At 40.0% G+C, this 23,526-nt stretch overlaps 1 protein-coding gene across 1 annotated transcript in view; it reads left to right on the top strand.

The window, feature by feature from the left end:
• The window catches only part of CACHD1 (cache domain containing 1), a 232,012-nt gene that overhangs the window by 133,403 nt on the left and 75,083 nt on the right, over positions 1-23,526 (top strand). The window contains exon 4 of the mRNA XM_065911617.1: positions 15,464-15,570. Within this exon, the coding sequence (XP_065767689.1) occupies positions 15,464-15,570 (107 nt within the window). The remainder of the gene's footprint in view (positions 1-15,463; positions 15,571-23,526) is intronic.

The following is a 23,526-nucleotide window of genomic DNA, read 5'->3' as shown; positions in this document are numbered from 1 at the left end:
ATATTAAAAAGCAGAAACATTGCTTTTCCAACAAAGGTCCATCTATTCAAGGCTATGGTTTTTCCAGTAATCATGTATGGATGTGAGAGTTAGACTATAAAGAAAGCTGAGTGCTGAAGAATTGATGCTTTTGAACTGTGATTTGGAGAAGACTTTTGAAAGTCCTTTGGACTGCAAGGAGACCCAACCAGTCCGTCCTAAAGGAGATCTGTCCTCAGTGTTCATTGGAAGGATTGATGCTGAAGCTGAAACTCCAATACTTTGGCCACCTGATGTGAAGAACTGACTCATTTGAAAAGACCCTGATGCTGGGAAAGATTGAAGGCGGGAGGAGAAGGGGACGACAGAGAATGAGATGGTTGGATGGCATCACCGACTCAATGGACATGAGTTTGAGCAAGCTTCGTGTGTGGGTGATGGACAGGGAAGCCTGGCGTGCTATAGTCCATGGGGTCACAAAGAGTCGGACACAACTGAGCAACTGAACTGAACTTAAACATTTATAAGATGGTTTTTGGAAGAAGCATTTCAGCTGAGTCTTGGTGTAGGAAAAGAATGTTCACATATAGGGGTATGGAGGGAGAGTTTTCCAGGAGAGGAAGGTCAATTTAAAGAAAACTCCACAGAAGGAATTGGCCAGGAGCACTGATGAGGATCTTGTGTTGGGAAAAGTGATGGAAAAGGCAGCTGAGAAGTTGAATTAATATCAGATCATAGAGAACCTCAGATACTAGACTGAATAACTGAACTTTATCAAGAGACTTTAAGCTTTGTAAATGAAATGAAGGACAATTCATCTCTTGCTGCCGTGTGTCTTTAACACATGGTAGACACTCAGTTGCGCTTCCCAGGTGGCTCAGTGATAAAGAACCCACCTGCCAATGCAGGAGACACAAGAGACATGGATTTGATCCCTGGGTCAGGAAGATCCCCTGGAGGAGGAAATGGCAGCCCACTCCAGTATTCTTTCTAGGAGAATCCCATAGCCAGAGGTGCCTGGCAGGCTACAGTCCATAGGGTCGCAAAGAGTTGGACGTGACTGAGCGTCTGAGTACCGTAGCGTAGATACTAAGTAAATACTAGTTGTTTGAATGAGAGAATTTAACATTTTAGAGAAGAAGTGAAATGATGATCCTATTTAAGGAGATTTTACTTGTTTGCCATGTAATAAACCGAAGACCTAGTCTGATTTCATTTATGTAGGCCATGAACAAGAGGGGCCTGAACTTGTCTGTTGGTATTGGCTGTGAAGGAATTGAAGGTAGCTAAGATTGATTCTGGGTAATTGTGAGAGTGACTGATAGCAGGTTCTAAGTTATATTTCTATTCTTTGTGCCCTTTTATCTTTCTTCTTCTTACAGGGACCCTGTAACAAGGTTCAGGGACCCTGTCAGCTTTGTATTCAGTACCTGGCTTGAACAGGTCCTTAATATATATTTGTGGAGAGAGTTCATGCGTGGTAAGAAACCTGAGCTGGTCTTTAGTTTGAGTATAGGTAGTGATGATGATGTCAGAATTACTGAGAAACTTTAACTCTAGGCAGAAATTCAAGTACTTTTATTCCCCTTCATGGTAGTCATCAATTTCACCTGAGTATTATTCCATTGTGCTAAGCTCTGATGGGAAACTTAAGTTGCTGTTGACTCAGTTATCTCAGTTATTAGGTAATTGAACTGATAATAAAAATAGACATGAATAGTTATTATAACAATACTGATAAATTGCATATGGAGTGAGTTTAAGCACACAAAATTTCCAAATATCTGTGTATATATCACTTTCAACTCAACTTGTCTGTGTCATGTTCAAAGCAGTTAAGAAAAAAAAAAGAAAAGAAAAAAAAAAGCAGTTAAGGTGCCAGACATTGACTTAGACACTAGGTAAAGATGAATAAAATAGTTTGTACCTTCAGGAGCTTAGAGGATGCAGAGTAAACTAAGTAGGCTATGTCAAGTGTCATAAAAAACCCAAAGACTCTTTTGAAGAAAGGGTGATTATGAATAGAGGTCTCTGTAGTTTGGTTGAAGAGTGGTAGTTGAGGTCTTCAAGAGTGGAATTCTTGCAGACAGATCTAGAAGAAGGATGCTTCAGACCAGAAAACAGCACAGCATCATAAAGCAATCAATAACTTGAGAGGGGAAGATAGTGCTGAAATCGCCAATAAGGGATGTATGTGATGAGCTCAGAATCCTTGATCTACTGGACAGATTTCCATCTGTAAACAGATTCAAAGCAAAGAAAGACTGTGATCAGGTCTGAAATTTGGGCAGATTAAATCATTGGCAAGTGAAGGATAAATTTTGGTGGAGAGACTAGTTGCTTGTCATGTTGGGCCATTCCGATAATCTAGGAGAAAAGTGGTAATTCGTGGAGGAAAGACTGTAAATAAAAGATGTCCTGGGTGGTGGATGGGTTACATAGAATATTACCTGTAGACAGGAAGTATAGGAGCTTCCCTGGTGATTCAGAATTCACCTGCCAATGCAGGAAACACAGGTTCTATCCCTGGATCAGGAAGATGCCCTGAAGTAGGGAATAGCAACCCACTCCAGTATTCTTACATGGAAAATTTCATGGAAGAGGAGCCTGGTGGGCTATAGTCCATGGGGTTGCAGAAGAGTCGGATATGACTTAACCACTAGATTTTATTGGAGATTTGGGTTGGAAGAAGGACTTTTAAAGATTATTCTAAATTTTAGATTGAACATCTGAGAGAGGAAGAATCTGTTAACCAACAAATGAAAATGAGCAAAAGGTATTTAGGAGGATTTGTTTAGTATGAACATGCTGATTTGTAAAGGTACATGTGGATCATTCTTGGAAGAGGTTTGGCAAGAAGTTGAGTTTAGCCTGTAGCATCACTTTATTTTCATCCCACAGATATTTTCACCCCCACAACTATGTTATATGCATGACATTACAGAAGAGAGGACCAATTGCAAATGTATAGTTTTAATGTGCTGATGCACAGTTGGATTTGAAGTTTCTAGGCATAACAGCTGACCCATGTGTGGGCAAATCCTATTTTTTTCCAGCCATATTTTAAGGTGTTGCACATGAAACAATAATAAAATGTCTAACCCTATGTACATCTTATTTTTTGTTATTACTCTTCACAGCACTGTGAGTTAGCCAGGAGCTCTTGCTGTAATGGTTTTGTTCTTTTATTCTTTGTGTAACACAACGTCCAATAAAGTGACAAGCATGGTTCTTGACACAAGTTTAATTTTATCAAAGGTTTCTGTTCTTTTCCCAGAAAGGTATATTTGTATTTTTGCCCTCAAAGTACTGAATGACGAATCTCAGTCTTTCAAGTGTTCTCTCTGTCTTATCTCACATTTTCATCTCTAGTCCACTTAAAAATTATTATTACCTGCAGGCTGGTAAAATGTTACAGATACAGTCTTTAGGGATATTGTTACCAGAAGGACTTGAGTCTAGTTAAAAATTCAACAAGGATTTTGCAGAACGCTTTACATTTCAGAAGGTTGATTCAGTTACAATATTTAACTTATGTAAAAGAGTTACATATGTTTAAACTTCAGTTAAATACTTTCTTCTGTAAACATTATTTTACTTAAATTACATTCTTCCTATGATCTTTAAAACAGCCTGGTGGGGCACAATCCTCCTCCTCCTCCATTTTGCACATGAGGATAAAGGCTCAGAGCCGTTGTGTCAAGATTCAGGGCAGCTGGGTGTAGAACCTAGGTTTCCTGATTCCAAACCATTTTTTCTTTTAATGGTAAACTATTTTGACCAGTAGTAAAATTGAAATGGCTTATCTGCCAGCTGAAATGCTGAGCTATGTATTCCTTCTTAGAATTTCCCTTGAGGCTATTGTATGACCCTCTGAAGTTTCTAAATTGGCTGAATGTGAAGTTTCCACAGTCTGTTTAGTTAATTTCTTAGTCTTTTTTTTTCCTAAGTTTTTTATTTTTTTAATTGAAGGATAATTGCTTTACAGAATCCTGTTGTTTTCTTGCAAATATCAACATGAGTCAGCCACAGGTATATATATGTTCCCTCCCATCTCCCTCCCTACCCCACACTTCTAGGTTGTTACAGAGCCTCTGTTTTGAGTCCCCTGATACAGCAAATTCCAGTTGTATTTCTCAGTCTTAAAACTATGTTTCTGCAGTAGTTTGTGTTATTTCCCTGTGTGTGTGTGTGTTTGTGTGTGTATAGATAAGTATCTGGATCTTTAGGACTGTTGATGAGCACCCTCATAGCAGAAAATGCCTGTATTTGGGTCTGCTGATTCAGTCCTGCTTTCTGAATTTTCTTATGTAACCTTTACTGGAGGAAGGACAGGAGACCTGCCACACTGCTTGGAATACTGATTTTCATCATCGGCCTTTTATGGATTTTAGGAAGAGTTGGTCTTGAAATTTTTCTCCTTTCTTTCTGTTTATCTGTCTGTCTGCCTGTCTATCTGATCTCTAAACGAAACTGCCTAGTATATTATGCCCAGCTCTAAGAAATATAGAGGCATTCCCTTGAAGTTTTCATCTGTTTTTGTTGTGCAAAAATACCAAAATGTATGAAAGAAGGTCAAGATTTAAAAATCACTGTGTGTATAATCTTTCTTGGAGACTCGACTGGTCTGGTATGATGTGGACCCAGCTGTCTTCCAACTCACAGCTTTATTAGTTTTTGAATCCTGGGTCAGTAATGCCTTTTGAGGACACATGAGCCATAAGTATTCCACATCTTATGTTTCATGTTCCTTCTGCAGAACGGAGATCTGGAGAAGCCTTGTCTCACTCCAACACGAATGTGCCTGACAGATTTGAACCAGTTCATCTCCACAGTCATCTGCTAACTGAAGTTCTTAGTGCTTCTCTTTGATGTCTGTGTCATACCACTCACAGTTGTCTGCCGTTTACTAAGTACCCAGTGTATGTGTGGGAAGAAAACATGCGATTTACAAGCTCTTGACTCTAGTCCCGGCAAGTCTCAGCCTCTTCGGTTTTCTGCATTTTGTCATTCAGCATTTACTACAGTTGTACTCTTCACAGGCAAATTCTGGGCTAGGTTCTAGGGGTAAACATGGGAAAGGGTCTCTCTCTTTACAAGGGAGAAAGTATATAAATAAACAACTGTAACATGTGCGAAGTCCTAGTTAGAGGTCAAGTGGTAGGGTGGACAGGGGCTACAGAATGGCACAAAGGGAGCCTGTGGATTCCTCTGCCCAGCTGTCTGTTTTCTCTTTTATTTTTCCAGATACCTTTCTTTCTTCTTCTTCGTACATTCCTGCCCAAACCTGGTAACAAGAAAGTTAAAGGATAAATGTTTAATGTGGCTGTGGATCCACTTCCAGTTCCCCTAGGTGTCACCTTTGCCTCCAAGTTTGTGTGAGAAAGCAATTTAAATGGAATTCTAGAAGCAAAACACAGATCACAGCAGGGCTTTCTGCCAGTGATCTGCTGTGGGGAGTTGAGGGTGTGGAATGGTGAAAAAGAAATGTGACTGGTTTGTATGATACTTAGATTCTCACACGAGAGAGATGCTTGATTGCTCTAAGCCTTACCTTCCAAGGGCATTCGAAACCAGCCTTGTTTCCACTCTGGCTGGGTTGCTGAACCCTGAAGATTTAATCCTTATTACTGATAAGAACAGAAAGAATGTGACTTATCTCTTCAATCTCTGCAAAGATGGAAGGAAAAACCATTTCTCGGAACATGATTACACGTTATTTGACAGCTTTCCAGTTTGCCCATTAATTTAGGTGTTTGAATAAGTAAACTCCATTGGGGGGAGTTGAGTATCATTTACTTTATAAATGTGATAGTTCCTTTTTGAAGTGACCCCACTCTTACCCCTTCCTCCACCATTCAAACAGAGTTTAAATATTTGCCAGGGCAGATGTTTGATTTTTATCTTAGCTCTTTCTTTGTTTAACTTTATTCTCATGGGTGGTTAAGTGGAAGATAAGGGGGTTCTTGTTTAATTCTTTTCAACTGGTGTTGCTCAAATATTTGGAGAGCAGACACTTCCCAGAAAGAATGAGTGGGAACCTGGTTGAATGGAGGTGAAATGAAATGTCTCCCTGTCATATCTGAGTAAACCAGGTACTGTTGGACTGTTACTCGGATGCTTTTTGGTATCTAGATCTCCTTTTTTAAAGATTTTTTTTTATGGGAACCATTTTTTAAAGTCCTTATTGAATTTGTAACAGTCCTGTTTCTGTTTTATGTTTTGATTTTTTGGGCCACGAGGTATGTGGGATCTTAGCTCCCCAACCAGGGATCAAATATTGAAAGGTGAAGTCTTAACCGCTGGTGTATTTAGTCCCTCAGTAATGTCCAGCTCTTTGCGACTCCATAGACTGTAGCCTGCCAGGCTCCTCTGACAATGGGGATTCTTTGGGCAAGAATACTGGAGTGGGTTGCCATGTCCTCCTTCAGACAGTCTTTCCAACCCAGGGATCAAACCTGGGTCCCCCACATTGCAGGTGGATTCTTTACCGACTGAGCCACCATGGAAACCTCTTAACCACTGGACCTCCAGGGAGATCCTTCTGGACCTCCTTTCAAAGTCTGCCGTAGCTGCTGGGTTTTGCCATCTTTGCTTCCCCCACCACCCCGCCAAAAAAAAAAAAAAAAATGTGCGCTGCTCTTAAAATGGAACTTGGTGATTTGGTCACAGCCAGCAGCAAGGGTCTGCCTTGGGCTGGGAGATCCATCACAAGCCTCAGAGCATTTGTTCCACACCAGCTTCTGAGCCCACACCAGGTTTTGCTTCCTCAAGAAATGGTGTGTATCTGTGGTGATCTTTTTTAAAAAAAAAAAACGAAACACCCTTGTGCCTGTCTCTAGCAGTGATTAAAAACAAGGAAACGGGTTAAAAAAAATTCCCTACCCCATTAGCTGTCATCATATTGACTTTATTTATGGACTCAACTATCAGTGTAAGCCTTGCTCTTCTGAGATATCCACAGGGATTTGTTTTTTAAATTATTACCTTTAAAATGTGCCCATGAACAATACCACATTTCAGCAGCACCCTTGGAACTCACACTGTGGGTGTGGTTTTTCTGTGCTACATGATAAATTGGCCAGACTTTGCCTGGAAATGTTGAGGAAAACCCAGGGTTTTAAGTGATTTGCCTGGCAAATCACCTTCCATAGGAAATTTAAACAAAGACCAAGAAAGAGATTCCGGAAGTAAACCCCAACTGGTGTATGTGTCTCTCTCTTTTGTATCTTTTCCTTTCTAAACTGGGACTCCACTGAAAAGTTGATTTACACTGTGAACCGAGGCTGAATGAAATCCAATTGGAACTCACTTGAACACTGTTTTGATGTAAGATTCAAAGCTTCTGCAAATTTATTTTATCTTCTACATTTGCTGATCTCCTGCTTGTAAATCCTGTTGAAGGAGAATAAAAATGACTGCAGCCTGATGGGAATTAAATGTCTGAAGTTCAAAGCAGTTTGCACATCAGAGCAAACGTCAATCAAATGAACATCTTGCAAGCCAGGCAGGGAGTGAATTTCTCCATGGGGAAGAGATCAAAGTGGGAGTCACAGTTCTGTTTTCTCCCTCGGGATGCAGTTTCGATCAGTTGTTCATGAAAGTAAATCCAGAAGGAAGTTTTTTCTTTTTTTTTTTTTAACTTGAGGGGGTAAGAAAGATGGAGTTATTTCTCTTGAAACTAAATTTCAGGCCCTGGTTTTATCTTATGAAAATAAATACAGAAAGCAGTCATAATCCAATATCTCCCCTTTTTAGAGAGAAAGTCTACAGGAGATTTATATAGGATTATTCTCTTATTGTTATGACTTTTTTAAAGGATATATGCAAAGATAAGTTGAGTTGCCTGCTTATTTTGTATGAAAATCTATAATTTTATCAGTTCTTGACCTTATAAAACCTGAAATTTTATAAATGTGACTGGCAGCTTATATATTTCTCAATGAAAAATCTTTTAGGTAACCCTTAAGAGTAACTGACGTGTTTTTATAATGGTTTAGAAGCATGAACTTTGCATTTCTCACAGTCTCCAAATCAGGGTAAATAGTACATTTCTTCTTAGAAAACATTTTTTCTAAAAGGCACGTGTGCATGAAATGTACTCTCATTTTAGGCAAGGCAGCTGTTCCATTGAGGCCTGGAGATAACTCAGGTAACTGGGATGATGCTAAGCAAGTTTTACTGGGTTGGCCAAAAAGTTTGTTCAGAGTTTTCCTTTTTTTTTTTTATTTATTTATTTATTTTTTTATTTTTCAGTGGGTTTTGTCATACATTGATGTGAATCACCCATAGAGTTACACGTATTCCCCATCCCGGTCTCCCATCCCACCTCCCTCTCCACTCGATTCCTCTGGGTCTTCCCAGCCCAACAGGCCCGAGCACTTGACTCATGCCTCCCACCTGGGCTGGTGGTCTGTTTCACCACAGATAATATACATGCTGTTCTTTCAAAACATCCCACCCTCCCCTTCTCCCACAGAGTTCAAAAGTCTGTTCTGTACTTCTGTGTCTCTTCTTCTGCCCTGCATATAGGGCCATCGTCACCATCTTTCTAAATTCCGTATATATGTGTTAGTATGCTGTAATGTTCTTTATCTTTCTGGCTTACTTCACTCTGTATAATGGGCTCCAGTTTCATCCATCTCATTAGAACTGATTCAAATGAATTCTTTTTAACAGCTGAGTAATATTCCATGGTGTATATGTACCACAGCTTCCTTATCCATTCATCTGCTGATGGGCGTCTAGGTTGCTTCCATGTCCTGGCTATTATAAACAGTGCTGCGATGAACATTGGGGTGCACGTGTCTCTTTCAGATCTGGATTCCTCAGTGTGTATGCCCAGAAGTGGTATTGCTGGGTCATATGGCAGTTCTATTTCCAGTTTTTTAAGAAATCTCCACACTGTTTTCCATAGTGGCTGTACTAGTTTGCATTCCCACCAACAGTGTAAGAGGGTTCCCTTTTCTCCACACCCTCTCCAGCATTTATTGCTTGTAGACTTTTGGATAGCAGCCATCCTGACTGGCGTGTAATGGTACCTCATTGTGGTTTTGATTTGCATTTCTCTGATAATGAGTGATGTGGAGCATCTTTTCATGTGTTTGTTAGCCATCTGAATGTCTTCTTTGGAGAAATGTCTGTTTAGTTCTTTGGCCCATTTTTTGATTGGGTCATTTATTTTTCTGGAATTGAGCTTCAGGAGTTGCTTGTATATTTTTGAGATTAATCCTTTGTCTGTTTCCTCATTTGCTATTATTTTCTCCCAATCTGAAGACCAGAAACTATAAAACTCCTAGAGGAGAACATAGGCAAAACACTCTCTGACATAAATCACAGCAAGATCTTCTATGACCCACCTCCCAGAATATTGGAAATAAAAGCAAAAATAAACAAATGGGACCTAATGAAAATTAAAAGTTTTTGCACAACAAAGGAAACTATAAGTAAGGTGAAAAGACAGAGTTTTCCATAAGAATTTATGGGTGTTTGGAGTTCAAAAGGGAAGTGAGCATTAGTGTGTGTGGCTGAGTAGAAGGGGAGAGATAATCACAGGGGTTTTGCTCATGAAATTGCTTCTCCCAACTGACTCACCAGCTCGGAAACACACCATGCTCATGTATCTCTTAAGCCCCCTGTTGACACCTGCTCCCATACCTGCCTGCACAGCAGCAACGTCAGCAACCATAGAAACAGGGTGAGGTTTGTTTCTGCAGGTTTCATGTTAATTCGGTTGGGAAGTGGATGCTCCTCACGTGTGAGGGAACTCAGGACAATTGAGAGGTTGTACAACCATTGCCACTTAGAGAATTCCATGGACCCTGATGCAGGAGAAAGGAGAGTGGTTGTCTTGTCCTTGAATCCTTTAAGTATCAGAATGTTGGCACTTGAAGGAAATAAATTAATTTAAAACCACCAGTATTCACTATGTGTAGATTACCCAGGGAGCAAGAACTGAATTTTGTTTCATCCTTTCCTAGTAAACTTAAGTCTGTGAGCTAACTAGAGGAGAGGTCATATTGCCCTCTGGCTGAGGTTCTCCTGCAAAGTGGTTATTTAATTCTCAAACAGCAGGGTGGATTTCTTCAGAAAAAAAATGTCTTCAGGTATTTGACGTGCTTTTTGGGATCAGGTTTGATCTCTGGAAGGCTGTGTGTGTATACTTTACCAGCTGGGGCTTCTCTGAGCCCTGTTTTATGGTTTTATGCCTTGTTCACATTTGTGGCCGTTGTCCATTATGTTATTTAGCAGCCACCTGAAACTCACTGTCCCATGGAGAATTTTTCAGAATTTGGTGAAATTTCCTCTTTTTGTTCTCCTATTTCTATCTTATCTTTGGTGTACATAGCCATTTGTTTAAGTCGTCAGATTACCTGAATGCCAGGTTCTTTCTCCCAGAGGAGAATGTAAACACCAGGAAAAGGAGAAAAACTGCTATGAGCTGTGTCTCTTCTCTGTGTGGAGAATGGACATGCTCACTCTTCTTTCCATCTGGAACTTATAGCCGCCTCTGCTGCCCTGAAACCTCTCAGATTTCAGAAACCTTTCAAGTTCAGATTTGAATGGAAAGGGACCTGGAGGCTTTTCTGAAGTGCAGTAATAAAAAGTAACCCTAAAGTGGACCATTCCAAAGTTATGCCAGTGGTGAACATTTTAAAAATCCAGGTTATCTACAATTGATAGAGAATAGCTGCCTTTAATATTATATCTTCTCCATCTTCCTCATCTTTGTCCATAGACTTCTTTCTCTGCAGCTATCCATTGTGAGTCTTATGCTTAGCAATTGTCATTTCCTATTAAGTAAAAAGCAAAGATTTCCCCTAAGCCCCACAAGCCTTTAGAATAATCCTTTTCTTTGAGAGAACTGAATCGTACTTCAGTTGTTTTAGATAATGCTAATGACAATTTATTGATTTTATTGAGATACAGTATAATGTATTCATCATGAAGGAGAGCTTGAATATATGTTCATATCTTGATCCTGTTACTTCCCAACTGTGAAGCTTGGACTTCTTAATTAACATTTCTGTGCCTCAGTTTCTTGGTCTTCAAATGAAATAATAGTAGTATTTCTCTCAGGTTTGTGATGATTAGGTGAATTGATCTGTGTAAAACACTTGGAATATTCTTGATACAATGTAACATGGGAGCTGTTAACTGTTACCATTACTAATACACCTAATATTCATTGTTATTATTTATTAAATGTTTCCTATGTACAAGGCTCTTCAGAGCTATTTTCTGGTTACAAAATAGATACAATTTTTATCACCATCTTATAGATGAGAAAAATGAGGCTTCAGACATGTAAGTTCTATGCAAGAGTTAGCAATAAGCATTTTAAACCCAAACTCCAGTTCAGGTCTGTGTACATCTGAGGGGTGCTCCCGACCATGACACAGCATGCTTTGCCAAGTGGCAGTTCCTGTTTCATCACAGATGTTCTCTGAATATGATTGAATGAAATATGCAGAGCTTTTCAATGACAGCTTTTTGTCCTTCCACAGCAGTCAGCTGCCAATAAGAAAACTTACATTCCCAGCAATGTACTGGACCTGAGAGAGAACTCTAAATCCTCAATAACCCACAATCCCATTGGCAGAACTAAGACTCCTCAGATATGCGAAAAGTTATCAAGAGAATTGGGCATTTGAGTGCTGGGTGGTAGAATTTAGACAATAAGGCTTCCATAACAAAATATCTTGGCACTTTTTTCTTACTATACCTTTATTTAGTGTGTGCAGAAGGCAAAATAAGTAAGATAATTTGCTCATTATTTATAATAAACCTTATGTTAGAATTTTTATTGAGTAGTATTTTGTTGATATAAGTAGAATCTAAAACCAACCAGTCTATCTATCAGACATCAACTTTATTGACATTATGCTAAGCTTGTTTATAAAAGAGTATTTAAAAATTAGGGAAAAGAGACACAAGAGGAGAAAAGGCTCCTCATAGGCTTGGGGCTGACAAGAGGACTTCCTACGAGGAAAATCAGAAGAGCTCGTCTTTGGGGAATGGGCACTATGAACTCTGAAAAGCATCACAGTTGGGACCCATCAGAAAAGAACCTGTGTTGATTAGAACTATGGTCTGAGTAGAACTACAGGTTGGGACACAGTGGGAAAAGCAGGTTGGGCAGATTATTGATGACAAGATTATTGATGACATAGTGAAACCTTTTTATGACTGACAAATGTCTACTGAGCACCTACTCGTTAATGTGTCACTTGCAGTTGTATTGTTATAAAAAATGCTTTCTTTAATGCTCTGAGAGATGGTCTTTTCAGTACAGAAAGGAAAACAGCCCATAAAAATAGTTCCCTAGTCTCCCTGGTTCAGGAGTGACCTATCATTTCACAGTGGCCAAAGAAATCTGTATGTGTGCTGCACTGGATTTTGACCCTCTCCAGAGTTGGGGCTGATGGCTCAGGTCCTGGCCATAGAGACTCCATCCAGGGAAAGAGGGCTGTCTTCGGGCTTACACTTCTTCTGGGAGAAGTTGTCAGCTGCTCTCTTGAGTTGCCCATCCTCTTTAACAAGTTCTTTATGTGTCACTTAAATAAAGCAATACGTGTGCCTCATCCTTGGACAGGGAGGTAGTGATGAGGTCAAGTCTTTCTTAGGTCCCTGATTTGCCATGTGTTCCTTGGTGTCACTTTCCTCAACTGGGAGATGGTAGGTGTGAAAAAGGTTTGTAATTTGTATAGCAAAGTCCAGTTATGAGTTTCAGACATACCTAAGAATTCCTCTGCTGTCTTCAGACTGAAAGATCCTCTGTCCTTGGTCTCTTTGAGGCATAGGGAGAAGTTTCTGGAAAGCCTTGTACTGCTTTATTTCTAAAGGAATCTACAGGACGGGATTGGAGGGCTTCTTACCCCTCAGGAGCCTGTCAAAGTCAGATTTCAGGGAGGACTTTACCCTAGACTCACTGCTTCTGATTCTTCCAGGGTGGAGCCCAGGAATCTGCATTCCAACATGTTGCCAGGTGATTCTGATATGACTTAGACTTTCGATAATTAGGAACCATTTATCTGAGGGATGGTTCTCAGTTGTTAGACCTCTGGAGCCTTCCACAGGAATCCAAAATAGGACTAAGCACATATGAAGAATGTTCATAGACGATCAGTTAATATGAGTGCCTGCTTTTGACAAGAACAATGCTTAGTATTTTATATACATACACACACACACACATACACATATATATATGCACACACAGTGGTGAATAAAACCAACAAGACATGGGATCTGCTCTCAAGGGCCTTGTCTGTTCATATGGCCTGAACCATAAAAAGCCAGCCATTAAAAACATTTACAAGTGTTGTCCAATTAAAAAGACATATACAAATGGATCCATAAATTTAAAATTATTCTCTTGCCCTGAGAGAAGATGGAAACACTTGACATAGACTAGGAAAGCATTCAAAATCAAGTTTTTCAGGGTAAGTGATAAGCGAACAAAAACTTGAAGGATAATTAGGTAATCAGGAGAACCTTCTAGACTTGCATTGTCCAACGTGGTAGCCACTATTTGGTGACTGTTTACATTTAAATTAAGGGTAAGCAAAATTGAAAATTTAGTTTCTCAGTTACAGTAGCCACATTTCAAATGCTCAGTAGTCACATGTGGCTACCATATTGAACAGTGCAAAAATGACACGTTTTCCTCATCTCAGAAAATTCTGTAGAACTGCCCCAGTCTAGATCAGGGGTGGTAAAGCAAGTGTGGTACACCACCTATTTTTGAAAATGGAGTTTTCCTGGATACAGCCATATTTATTCCTCAGAATTTCTCTTTGGCTGCTTTTATACCGTGATGGCAGAAGTTGGTCATTGTGACAGAGACCTTGTAGCCCACAAAGCCTAAATATTATGTCTTTAATTTAAAAAGTGTGTGCGGGAATAGATTTGATACGACCATTTAGCACATGGAGAGCAAGTGAGCTCCTTGTCTGATGCTACTCTTGCTTCACAGATGTTAAATGCTAAGACAAGAGAGGACAGTGAGATGACTTTGCCAGCACACACTCCGGCAGCTGCTGGTGCATTAATCTCTTCTTTTCTCTCCATCTGTGGCTTTTGAGGCCGCAATCTTCTCGTCTAGACAAACTGGAGCAGGTCCAAGGAAGAGTGACCACACTTGTAAAGCAACTGTGCCCTTGGAGGCACAGTTGACGGTGTTGATATAATTCTATACTGGAGGAGAGACTGGACTGAAATCTCTTAAAAGGTCTCCTCTTTTGAGATGATATGTATCAAAACAAAACTGCTTTGGAACCCAGCACACCCTTTGAAAACCCAGCCCCATTGCTTACACAACCAGTTCAATTTAATAGTTCTTATAAAAAAGATCCATAAAATCAACATTCATGTGAATGATAAAGTAGATCTTGATTTTTAGCAGTGTTTCTTCAGGGTTGTAAGAGCTTCTATACCTGTGTTAATGAAATTTCATTAGTGATATTTATAATCAGAGATACACATTTAACACTAATTTTTAAAAACCTAATTTCAGGTTGAGTTTATTTGCAGGTAACTCTTAGAAACTTCTTGAATCTTCTCAATATCTGAAATCCAAAATAGCTTACTTAGAAGTTCATGAGTTTTCTCTTTTGTTACTTCTGGATAAAATTCACTGGAAAATAGTCTTAGTGACTATATATAAATGAGTCAGTAGATTTTCTTATTATTTTCTTGTAGATTGTTTGCCCTGGCAAATGAGTCATAATTACATTTGTGTTTATTGATCAGCTACTAGCCAGAGACTTAGCATTATTCTAGCTCTAGTATCAGCCTTGCACTCCCACTAGAAATCAGGAAAGACTTTGGCCTCATCTGTGTTACATCCTGAAACATGCAAGCTGTGTATCATTTATCAGGAGAGGAACTGTGGCACATTGTTCACAGCCTTTTCACAGCTTTGGAAAATGTTTTTTCTATTTTTTCAGATAAGAAACCTGGGGCTCAGACAGATTTTACACTTTATGCAAGTTCACACATGTAATAATGACAAAGCAAGGATTCAAATCTAGATCTTTCCTACTCTGAGGCTGTTCCATCTTCTTCACTACTGTCTGCTTTTATTCTTGGTCATTGGTTTTCAGACAGAATAATTGAAAGAATTTTTTCACAAGTCGCATGAGAGCTTAAGTCTGAATGTTTGTCATTCTGGCCCAAATTTTGTCAAATCTATTTTCTGTATGATATCATCAACAGTACCTGCTCATTCACTGCAGGGAAAGTTGTCTTGAAGGATTTTCTTTTTTTAAATCTTCTTAGAATTTAAGAAGATTAAACCTTTAGATGCAGATGTTGGGTTTGCCCACACTACTCTGAAGTGATTTTTTTAATATTTAAATTGAAATTTTACTATTCATGAGCTGACTTATTCTGTACACAGTATGAACTATTAACTTCTGTTTGTTTTCTGGATTGAATAATGACCAGATAAAATATTGCTGATTCTCTTCTGTTGTTTCAGATTTGATGGGAACTTTAATACCAATGTATCTAGAACAATTAGTTGTGATCGACTATCTACTACTGTTAATAGCCGGGCCTTCAATCCAGGACGAGACTTAAATTCAGGTTAGTAATCTCTTGACTTCATAAAGGTGAACTGTTTTCCACCACATTTTTGAATAAATGTATTGCTTTACATTTAGTTTGGAAGAAAAAAAGTATGTTCTTAAAGTTAGGTATTTCTTTCTGGCAAGCTGACACTCAAAATAGGGAGAGGAAGAAGAAAATAAAGCAGACATGTATTGAGCATTCACTACATTACATCTATGTTTGTGAACCATGCCATGTGATTTGCTAGATTCTTCATCTATTATCTCATTTCTTAGCAGATTCACATTTAAAGGTTACCTTAGAGACCCAATTGTCTCTGCATTTAGGAAGTGTTGAATTTCATTTGTATTCCCTGTTTATAATTTTTAATTGGAGGAGGCAGTTTGAAGAATGATGAGGTTACTTTCCTACTACTGAACAGTGACATGATGCTGTACAGTCATCCCTCAGTATCTGCAGACACTTGGTTCCAGGGAGCCCCCATTGACACCAAAATCTGCAGACGCACAAGTCCTTTACATAAAATGGTGAGGTATAAAGAATACAGTTGGCACTTTAGATCTGTGTGTTTCACATCTGTGGATATGGGCAACTGACTGTATGTTGAACTTTCCTATTGGTCTGGTCGGAACTCAGTCATATGTGATGGTAATTACCACTAGGCTTAGGACGTGTGTGCCCGTAGTTACATATAACTTCAAATTGGCACCATGTCTCTGCTTTCTTGCCCTAGAGTTCCAATCTACATTTCTCACCCTGTCTTGTTGTTCACAGCTGTTGAGTGATGGGCCTCAAACCTGAAGGCTTCACCTTTTAAAAACTGGAAGTGTTAAACAGCTAGGAATAAAAAATTACCATATGACCAAACAATCCCACTCTGGGCATATACCTTGAAGAAATCATAATTGCAAAAGACATTTGTACCCCAGTGTTCATTTTGGCACTATTTTAATACCTAGGCCATGGAAGCAACCTAGATGTCCATCAACAGGCAAGTGGATGAAGAAGCCGTAGTACATATATACATCAGAATATCACTCAGCCATAAAAAGGAATGCATTTGAGTCAGTTCTAATGAGGTGGATGAACCTAGAGCCTTTTATGTAGAGTGAAGTAATCAGAAAGAAAAAAACACATATCATATAGTAAGGCATATATGTGGAATCTAGAAAGGATACTGATGAACCTATTTGCAGGGCAGCAATGGAGACCCAGACTTTGAGAACAGACTTGTAGAAACGGAGCAGGGGAAGGAGAGGTTGGGCTGAATGGAGAGAGTAGCATGGGAGCATGTACATTACCATTTATAAAACAGATAGCGGGAATTTGCTATATGACTCAGGAAACTCACATGGGGCTTTATGACAACCTAGAGGTGTGGGATGGGGTGGGACGGAGGCTCAAGAGGGAGGGACATATGTATACCTATGTCTGATTCATGTTACTGTATGGCAGAAACCAACACAATATTGTAAAGCAATTATCCTTCAATTAAAAAAAATTAATTAAAAAATAAAAGCTAGAAATGCCTTTAGAAATTACCTACCAACCGCAGTCCTAGGATTTTACCAAGGAATAGTCTGAGGCTCAGAGTGGTCCTAAGACTTCCCTCATCACTGGAGAGATAAAAGTTTTAATCCTTATACATGAAGAAGTATATTTCCCAGATTCCAGGTCTCTGGGAAACATGTATAAGACAAGAGAAAAGCCAGAGACCCAGAATATTTACTTGTAGAGCCCTACCCAGCATTGGTTCAGAGGAAGAATTCTAGTCTTTGGGCATTGTATACACAAACCAGGTAATCTATTAGGTCTGGAAAGAAAACTGTAAGCTTTATGTTGCTTAGGGATTAAAAAACTATAGCTGTTAGCTAAATGATGCAACCTAAATCTGCCAGGCACTTCTTGTCTAGACCAATATATAATTAATTCAGTCATTTTTTAAAAATTGGTCGAAGAATATGGAGGCCTTCTTGAGAAGGCCTACTTGAGATTTACTACTAGAAAGAGAATCCAGTGAAAATACTTTTCATAAACAAATAATTGAAGAGAGTAGAGAAGGGCATGGAATGGGCAGAGAGACATTCTAATGGGAGATTCCAAGGCTGGCTCAGGGTAGAGAGCTGGAATTTGAGTCTTTCATTTCCTAGATTCAGTACTTGCTCTTTCCCTCAGTTGTGCCCAGTACAGAATGTTTAAGAATAAGAGAAGAGCTGGGAAGGACTTCCAAGATATTTGACCTTATCAACAAGAATGACAGAGTTGATGGGGAGATGAGGAAGAACAGGTTTCTGTGGGAGGAAAGGAATCAACATCTCAGTTTTAGAAATGTTAGTTATCCAAGGGAAAATGTCTCAGAGACAGTGGTGTATACAAGTCTGGGGTTCAGAGAATGGGCCAGACTGGACATTTATCACTTAGATTCATTGTGTATAGTGAGTCAAAGTCACTCATTCATGTCCGACTCTGCAACACCATGGATTGTAGCCCACCAGACTCCCCTGTCCATGAAATTCTCCAGACAAGAACACTGGAGTGTTTGCCATTCCCTTCTCCGGGGAATCTTCCCGACCCAGGGATCTAATCCTGTTGTCTTGCATTTTAGGCCAATTTGTTATCATCTGAGCCACCAGGGAAGCCCAAAGTGAAAGCCACTCAGTCATGTCCAACTCTTTTTGACCCCATGGACTATACAGTCCATGGAATTCTCCAGGCCAGAATACTACAGTGGGTAGCCTTTCCCTTCACCAGAGGATCTTCCCAACCCATGGATCAAACCTGGGTTTCCTACAATGCAGGCAGATTCTTTACCATCTGAGTCACAAAGGAAGCCCAAGAATACTGAAGTGGGTAGCCTATCCCTTCTCCAGTGGATCTTCCCAACCCAGGAATCAGACCAGGGTCTCCTGCACTGCAGGTGGATTTTTTCCCAACTGAGCTATCAGGGAAGCCCAGACAAGTCTGGAGTCCAGAGAATGGGCCAGACTGGATATTTATCACTTAAATTCATTGTGTATAGGCAATACTTAAATCATGAGACTCAGTAGGATCATACAGCAAGTGACCATGGGGAAAAAATAATGACAAACGGTCCAAAGACTGAGTCTTGGGACACTTTACAACTTAGAGTTCACTCTAAGAGGAAGCAGTAAAGGAATCTAAGATGGCAATCAGTCTGGTAGGAGAAACAAGAGAGCCTGAAGCCAAATGACAAAAGTGTTTCAAGACAGAGGGAGAGATCAACTGTGCTAAATAGGCCCTTAGTAAGATGAAGGCTCTTGAGAAAATGAAATTTAACAACACCAATTAGCTGGTGAATTTGACAAAGGTTGTTTGATGGAATGGTAGCGTAAAAGAAAGGCTGATCTTCATCAGCTCAGGCTCTTAAGAATGGAGCAGGAGCACATAAACTCCAAAGGTTTGCTGAATGGAAAGCTGGAGGGCCACAGGGAGACTAAATAATATTTTTAAATTGAGAGAAATTATGGCAAGGTCATGTGCCAAAGGGAATGATGCAGTAGATAAAAGAGAGAAGTGAAGAGAGACAGTTGCTACAGCCTTATTCTTGATTAGGCAAGAGATGGTGGGATTCCAAGTAGAAGATGGAAAAGCACAGAGTATTCATTCTTAATGGGAAGAAGGAAGGAGTAAGTGTGTGGAAGGCCCATAATGACCAATGTGATGCCAGGAACTTGGGGCCATGACCTGCAATAGTGATTGTGTTTTCCCAGAGAATTAGAAAGCAAGACCCTCAGCTGAGAGTGAGGCTAGGAGACAGGGAGAGCAGGTTGGAGGAGGCACTGAAGACGTATTAATTACACTAAGATTTTCTTCTGTGATGGAGGTTTTAGAGTAGAACTCAGCTGCACATGATTGGGGATCCTGACAAAATGCTGTTTTATTACATTCTTTATTTGTCAAGGGAAAGGTGGGGAGGAAGAGGATGGTCAGGGAAGACGTAGGTTGTTAAAGATCAGATCTTGAACTTGGCCGTTTCCAAGATCACGTCCCAAGTATTGATATAACATCCTCACTGACAAGAGTTGTTCTCAGCACAGTTGACGCAGCTAGATTTACAAGCCGTTTTTGGCAGTGTTCAGGTATTTGAAAACGGACTTGCTTGTATTTGAAGTTTTGTGACATTCCACCAGGCAGTGGCTACAGCCAAAGTCCACATTCTTGAACAGTCATTTGTAATACGAGAGGAGTGGGAGATGGGGGAGGGTGACCTCACAGCTCCCCCTCCCCCTCCTCTCTGGCTCATGCCCCTTTTCAGAGGAGAATTAATGTGCTTTTGAGGCTATCACATGTCTGATATTTACATCTGTAAAATGTCCAGCCTTAGGCTCTTTCAGTCTGTATATAATCCATCAATGGGTTCCTAATTGATAACACAGTTTCAGATTGCCTCTCAGACTAGCTGGAAACAGACTCACATAAATTGTAAACCATTCTTAGCTTCATTTATCCAAAACTAGGTCATGTGTCCATCCATCCAACACACATGAGTATTCTTTGTCTTAAAACAACCCCACCGCATCTCTACTTTCTAAATTGACTCCTTGTCCCTGATTCTATACAAATAGCTGACGTTCAGTAGTGCATGTGTTACATGATGGTATGGGTCATGTTTTGCTCAGGGTCTTTCCTGCTTTTATCCCTAGTTTCTCACTTTCTCTCTCTGTCTCTCTTTTAAATTCCTGCTGAGCTATTTTCTTGTGCATAGCCTGATCCCTAAAGAGAGTTTATTTGAAGAGTCCAAGGAAAGTTGCCTCTTGCTCTCTTGAGTTATGCAATTCAGGTGAGAGTGGAAGTGAGAGTTACTCTTTCTCACCGAAAGAAAGGGTGTCTGGACTTTCTTGTGTTTGATTTAAAGAGCATTTGAAGTTGCAAACTTCGATCTTGGTCACGTTGCCATCTTCATTGAGAAACAGGATTCATGGGGTGAAAGAGGTGCTTGTAAGTCATGTTACAGCAGTAACTGCTGCAGGAGGTACAGATGGGCTCTGGAGACTGTGGACCAAGCTGCTAATTTCAATGGCTTCATCACTTCCTTCTTTGAATGACAAGGATTGGCTATGTGCTATAGGTTTTTTGTTTTTCTTTAAAATGACTTGAAAATCATCTGTTAAAAATGTTAATTCCAATGCAATGTGAAGCTATGTTCTATCTAAAAAAAAAAAAAAAAAGAATAAAATCAATCAAGCTAGGAATTTCTAGGATTTTGTATGCCTAATTAATCCAGCTTTGTGATTGCTATAGTATCATAAAAGTAGTGGTAATTATTTTAAAAACTTTTCAATCACTTAGAAATCTAGGCTCTTGAGGTTATGATTCCATTTACATTCATGTATGGTGGTGGGTGTATATATGTATATACATAAAATGAAGAGCACAGAGTGAGACCTGGACTGTGAAGAAAGCTGAGCGCCAAAAAATTGATGCTTTTGAACTGTGGTGTTGGAGAAGACTCTTGAGAGTCCCTTGGACTGCAAGGAGATCCAACCAGTCCATCCTAAAGGAGATCAGTCCTGGGTGTTCATTGGAAGGACTAATGCTAAAGCTGAAACTCCAGTACTTTGGAGTACTCCGAAGTACTCCACCTCATGCAGAGTTGACTCATTGGAAAAGACCCTGATGCTGGGAGGGATTGGGGGCAGGAGGAGAAGGGGACGACAGAGGATGAGATGGCTAGATGGCGTCACCGACTTGATGGGCATGAGTTTGAGTAAATTCCGGGAGTTGGTGATGGACAGGGAGGCCTGGCGTGCTGCAATTCATGGGGTCGCAAAGAGCTGGACATGACTGAGTGACTGAACTGAACTGAAGTACACAGACAAAGGGAACCTTTCTTCACCTTGATTCCCCTTCAAGTTCTATTCTTCTACTGTGAGCTACTTTAGAGTCTCATCTTCTAGATTTCTTACAACAATCCTACTACACTGATTTCAGAAGATTTTACTAGCCACACAGATTCTCATGTGTATGTATACTCTTTCCATAATACCTGTGATCGTAATGGATACAGCCTGGTTTTTTGTTGTTGTTTTTTACTTAGCAAATATATTCAGAATATTCTTATGTGTCTGTGAAAACAAATATACTTCTCTAAAGTCTCTATCGTTGTAGCCATGTGTAATTGTGTAACAATGTTAACTCAACCAGTCTAGTTCAGTTCAACATTGAGATTGTCCTAGTTTTTCACTATATCATTGCTCCTTTGTGTGTATGTGCATTAACTCGCTTCAGTCACATTTGACTCTTTGCACTCCTATGTACTATAGCCCACCAGGCTCCTCTGTCCATGGGATTCTCCAGGCAAGAATACTGGAGTGGGTTGCCATGCCCTCCTCTAGGGGATCTTCCTGACCCAAGGATTGAAGCCAGGTGTCCCACATTGCAGGCAGATTCTTTACCACTGAGCCAGATTGCTCAGGGAAGTCCTCTTTGCTGCTTTGGATCTCAAGTGACCCCTACACGGTTTCACATGACTGCCACACAGCAGTTGGCATGAAATCTTCCTTTTTTGAAACTTTATCATCCTTAGTTTCTATAAAATTGTTCTGTGCCATTTATCCCCAGACTTCTCTGCCCAGCCTTTTTCATCCTTCTTCTTGGGCTCTTTTTTCCTAAGGTGGATGTCCCCACATGTCCTCTCTTCACCCCCTCACTGTAACCCTGAATGTTCTCAATTTATGCAGCACCCCTGCTCCTACCACGTGCTCAGTTCAGTCGCTCAGTCGTGTCCGACTCTTTGTGACCCCATGAATCACAGCACACCAGGCCTCCCTATCAATCACCAACTCCCGGAGTTTACTCAAACCCATGCCCATTGAGTCGGTGATGCCATCCAGCCATCTCATCCTCTGTCGTCCCCTTCTCCTCCTGCCCCCAATCCCTCCCAGCATCAGGGTCTTTTTCAATGAGTCAACTCTTCACATCAGGTGGCCAAAGTATTGGAGTTTCAGCTTCAGCATCAGTCCTTCCAATGAATACCCAGGACTGATCTCCTTTAGGATGGACTGGTTGGATCTCCTTGCAGTCCAAGGGACTCTCAAGAGTCTTCTCCAACACCACAATTCAAAAGCATCAATTTTTCAGAGCTCAGCTTTCTTCACAGTCCAACTCTCACATCCATACGTGACCACTGGAAAAACCATAGCCTTGACTAGACGGACCTTTGTTGGCAAAGTAATGTCTCTGCTTTTTAATATGCTATCTAGGTTGGTCATAACTTTCCTTCCAAGGAGTAAGTGTCTTTTAATTTCATGGCTGCAATCACCATCTGCAGTGATTTTGGAACCCAAAAAAATAAAGTCTGACACTGCTTCCACTGTCTCCCCATCTATTTCCCATGAAGTGATGGGACTACTCAATTCTAAATCTCTATCTCCAGCTGTGGCCTGTTTCTGAGTTTATTAATTGAAGAACCAACTTCAGGACACGTATTTCTCTATGATAATCCAGTAACTACCTAAAAAATTAAACCATCAAACAAACAAGAACACTTTCCTCCAAACTTAATCCCCAATCTGGAATATATTGTTGGTACCCTCTCCTGGTTACACTGGGAATTCTTCCTCATCTTCTTCTACCTGAGACCTTTGGCTTTAATGGTTTTGACCAAATGAGAGCATAAGTGAATGAGTATTCACTACATACAAGACATCTGCTAGGGCATTTACCTGTGTGTCCCTCTTCCTGCTCATCACATCCCCTTGTAATGTAGGTCTCATTATCCTTTTCATTAAAGGGAAACTTGGCTTAAATTCCATAGTTCAAAGGTATATCTTGAATCCTCTTGTTTTTTCCACTTGAGTACCATAGATTTAAATCTTCATTGCCTTTCTAGAAGAAAAATTAATGCAGAAATCTCCCCCAAAGTTTTCCTTCTCCTGTTCTTCCTCATTTTCAATGTATTCTGCATATGGTAGATATTCTAAAGTACTCGCTCTATAACTCCATTTCTCA

The sequence above is a fragment of the Muntiacus reevesi genome, chromosome 1 (genome assembly GCF_963930625.1).
Source record: "Muntiacus reevesi chromosome 1, mMunRee1.1, whole genome shotgun sequence".
Classification (NCBI taxonomy): Eukaryota; Metazoa; Chordata; class Mammalia; order Artiodactyla; family Cervidae; genus Muntiacus; species Muntiacus reevesi.
Note: the sequence above shows the minus strand (reverse complement) of the source record. Positions and strands in the feature narration are given on the sequence as shown.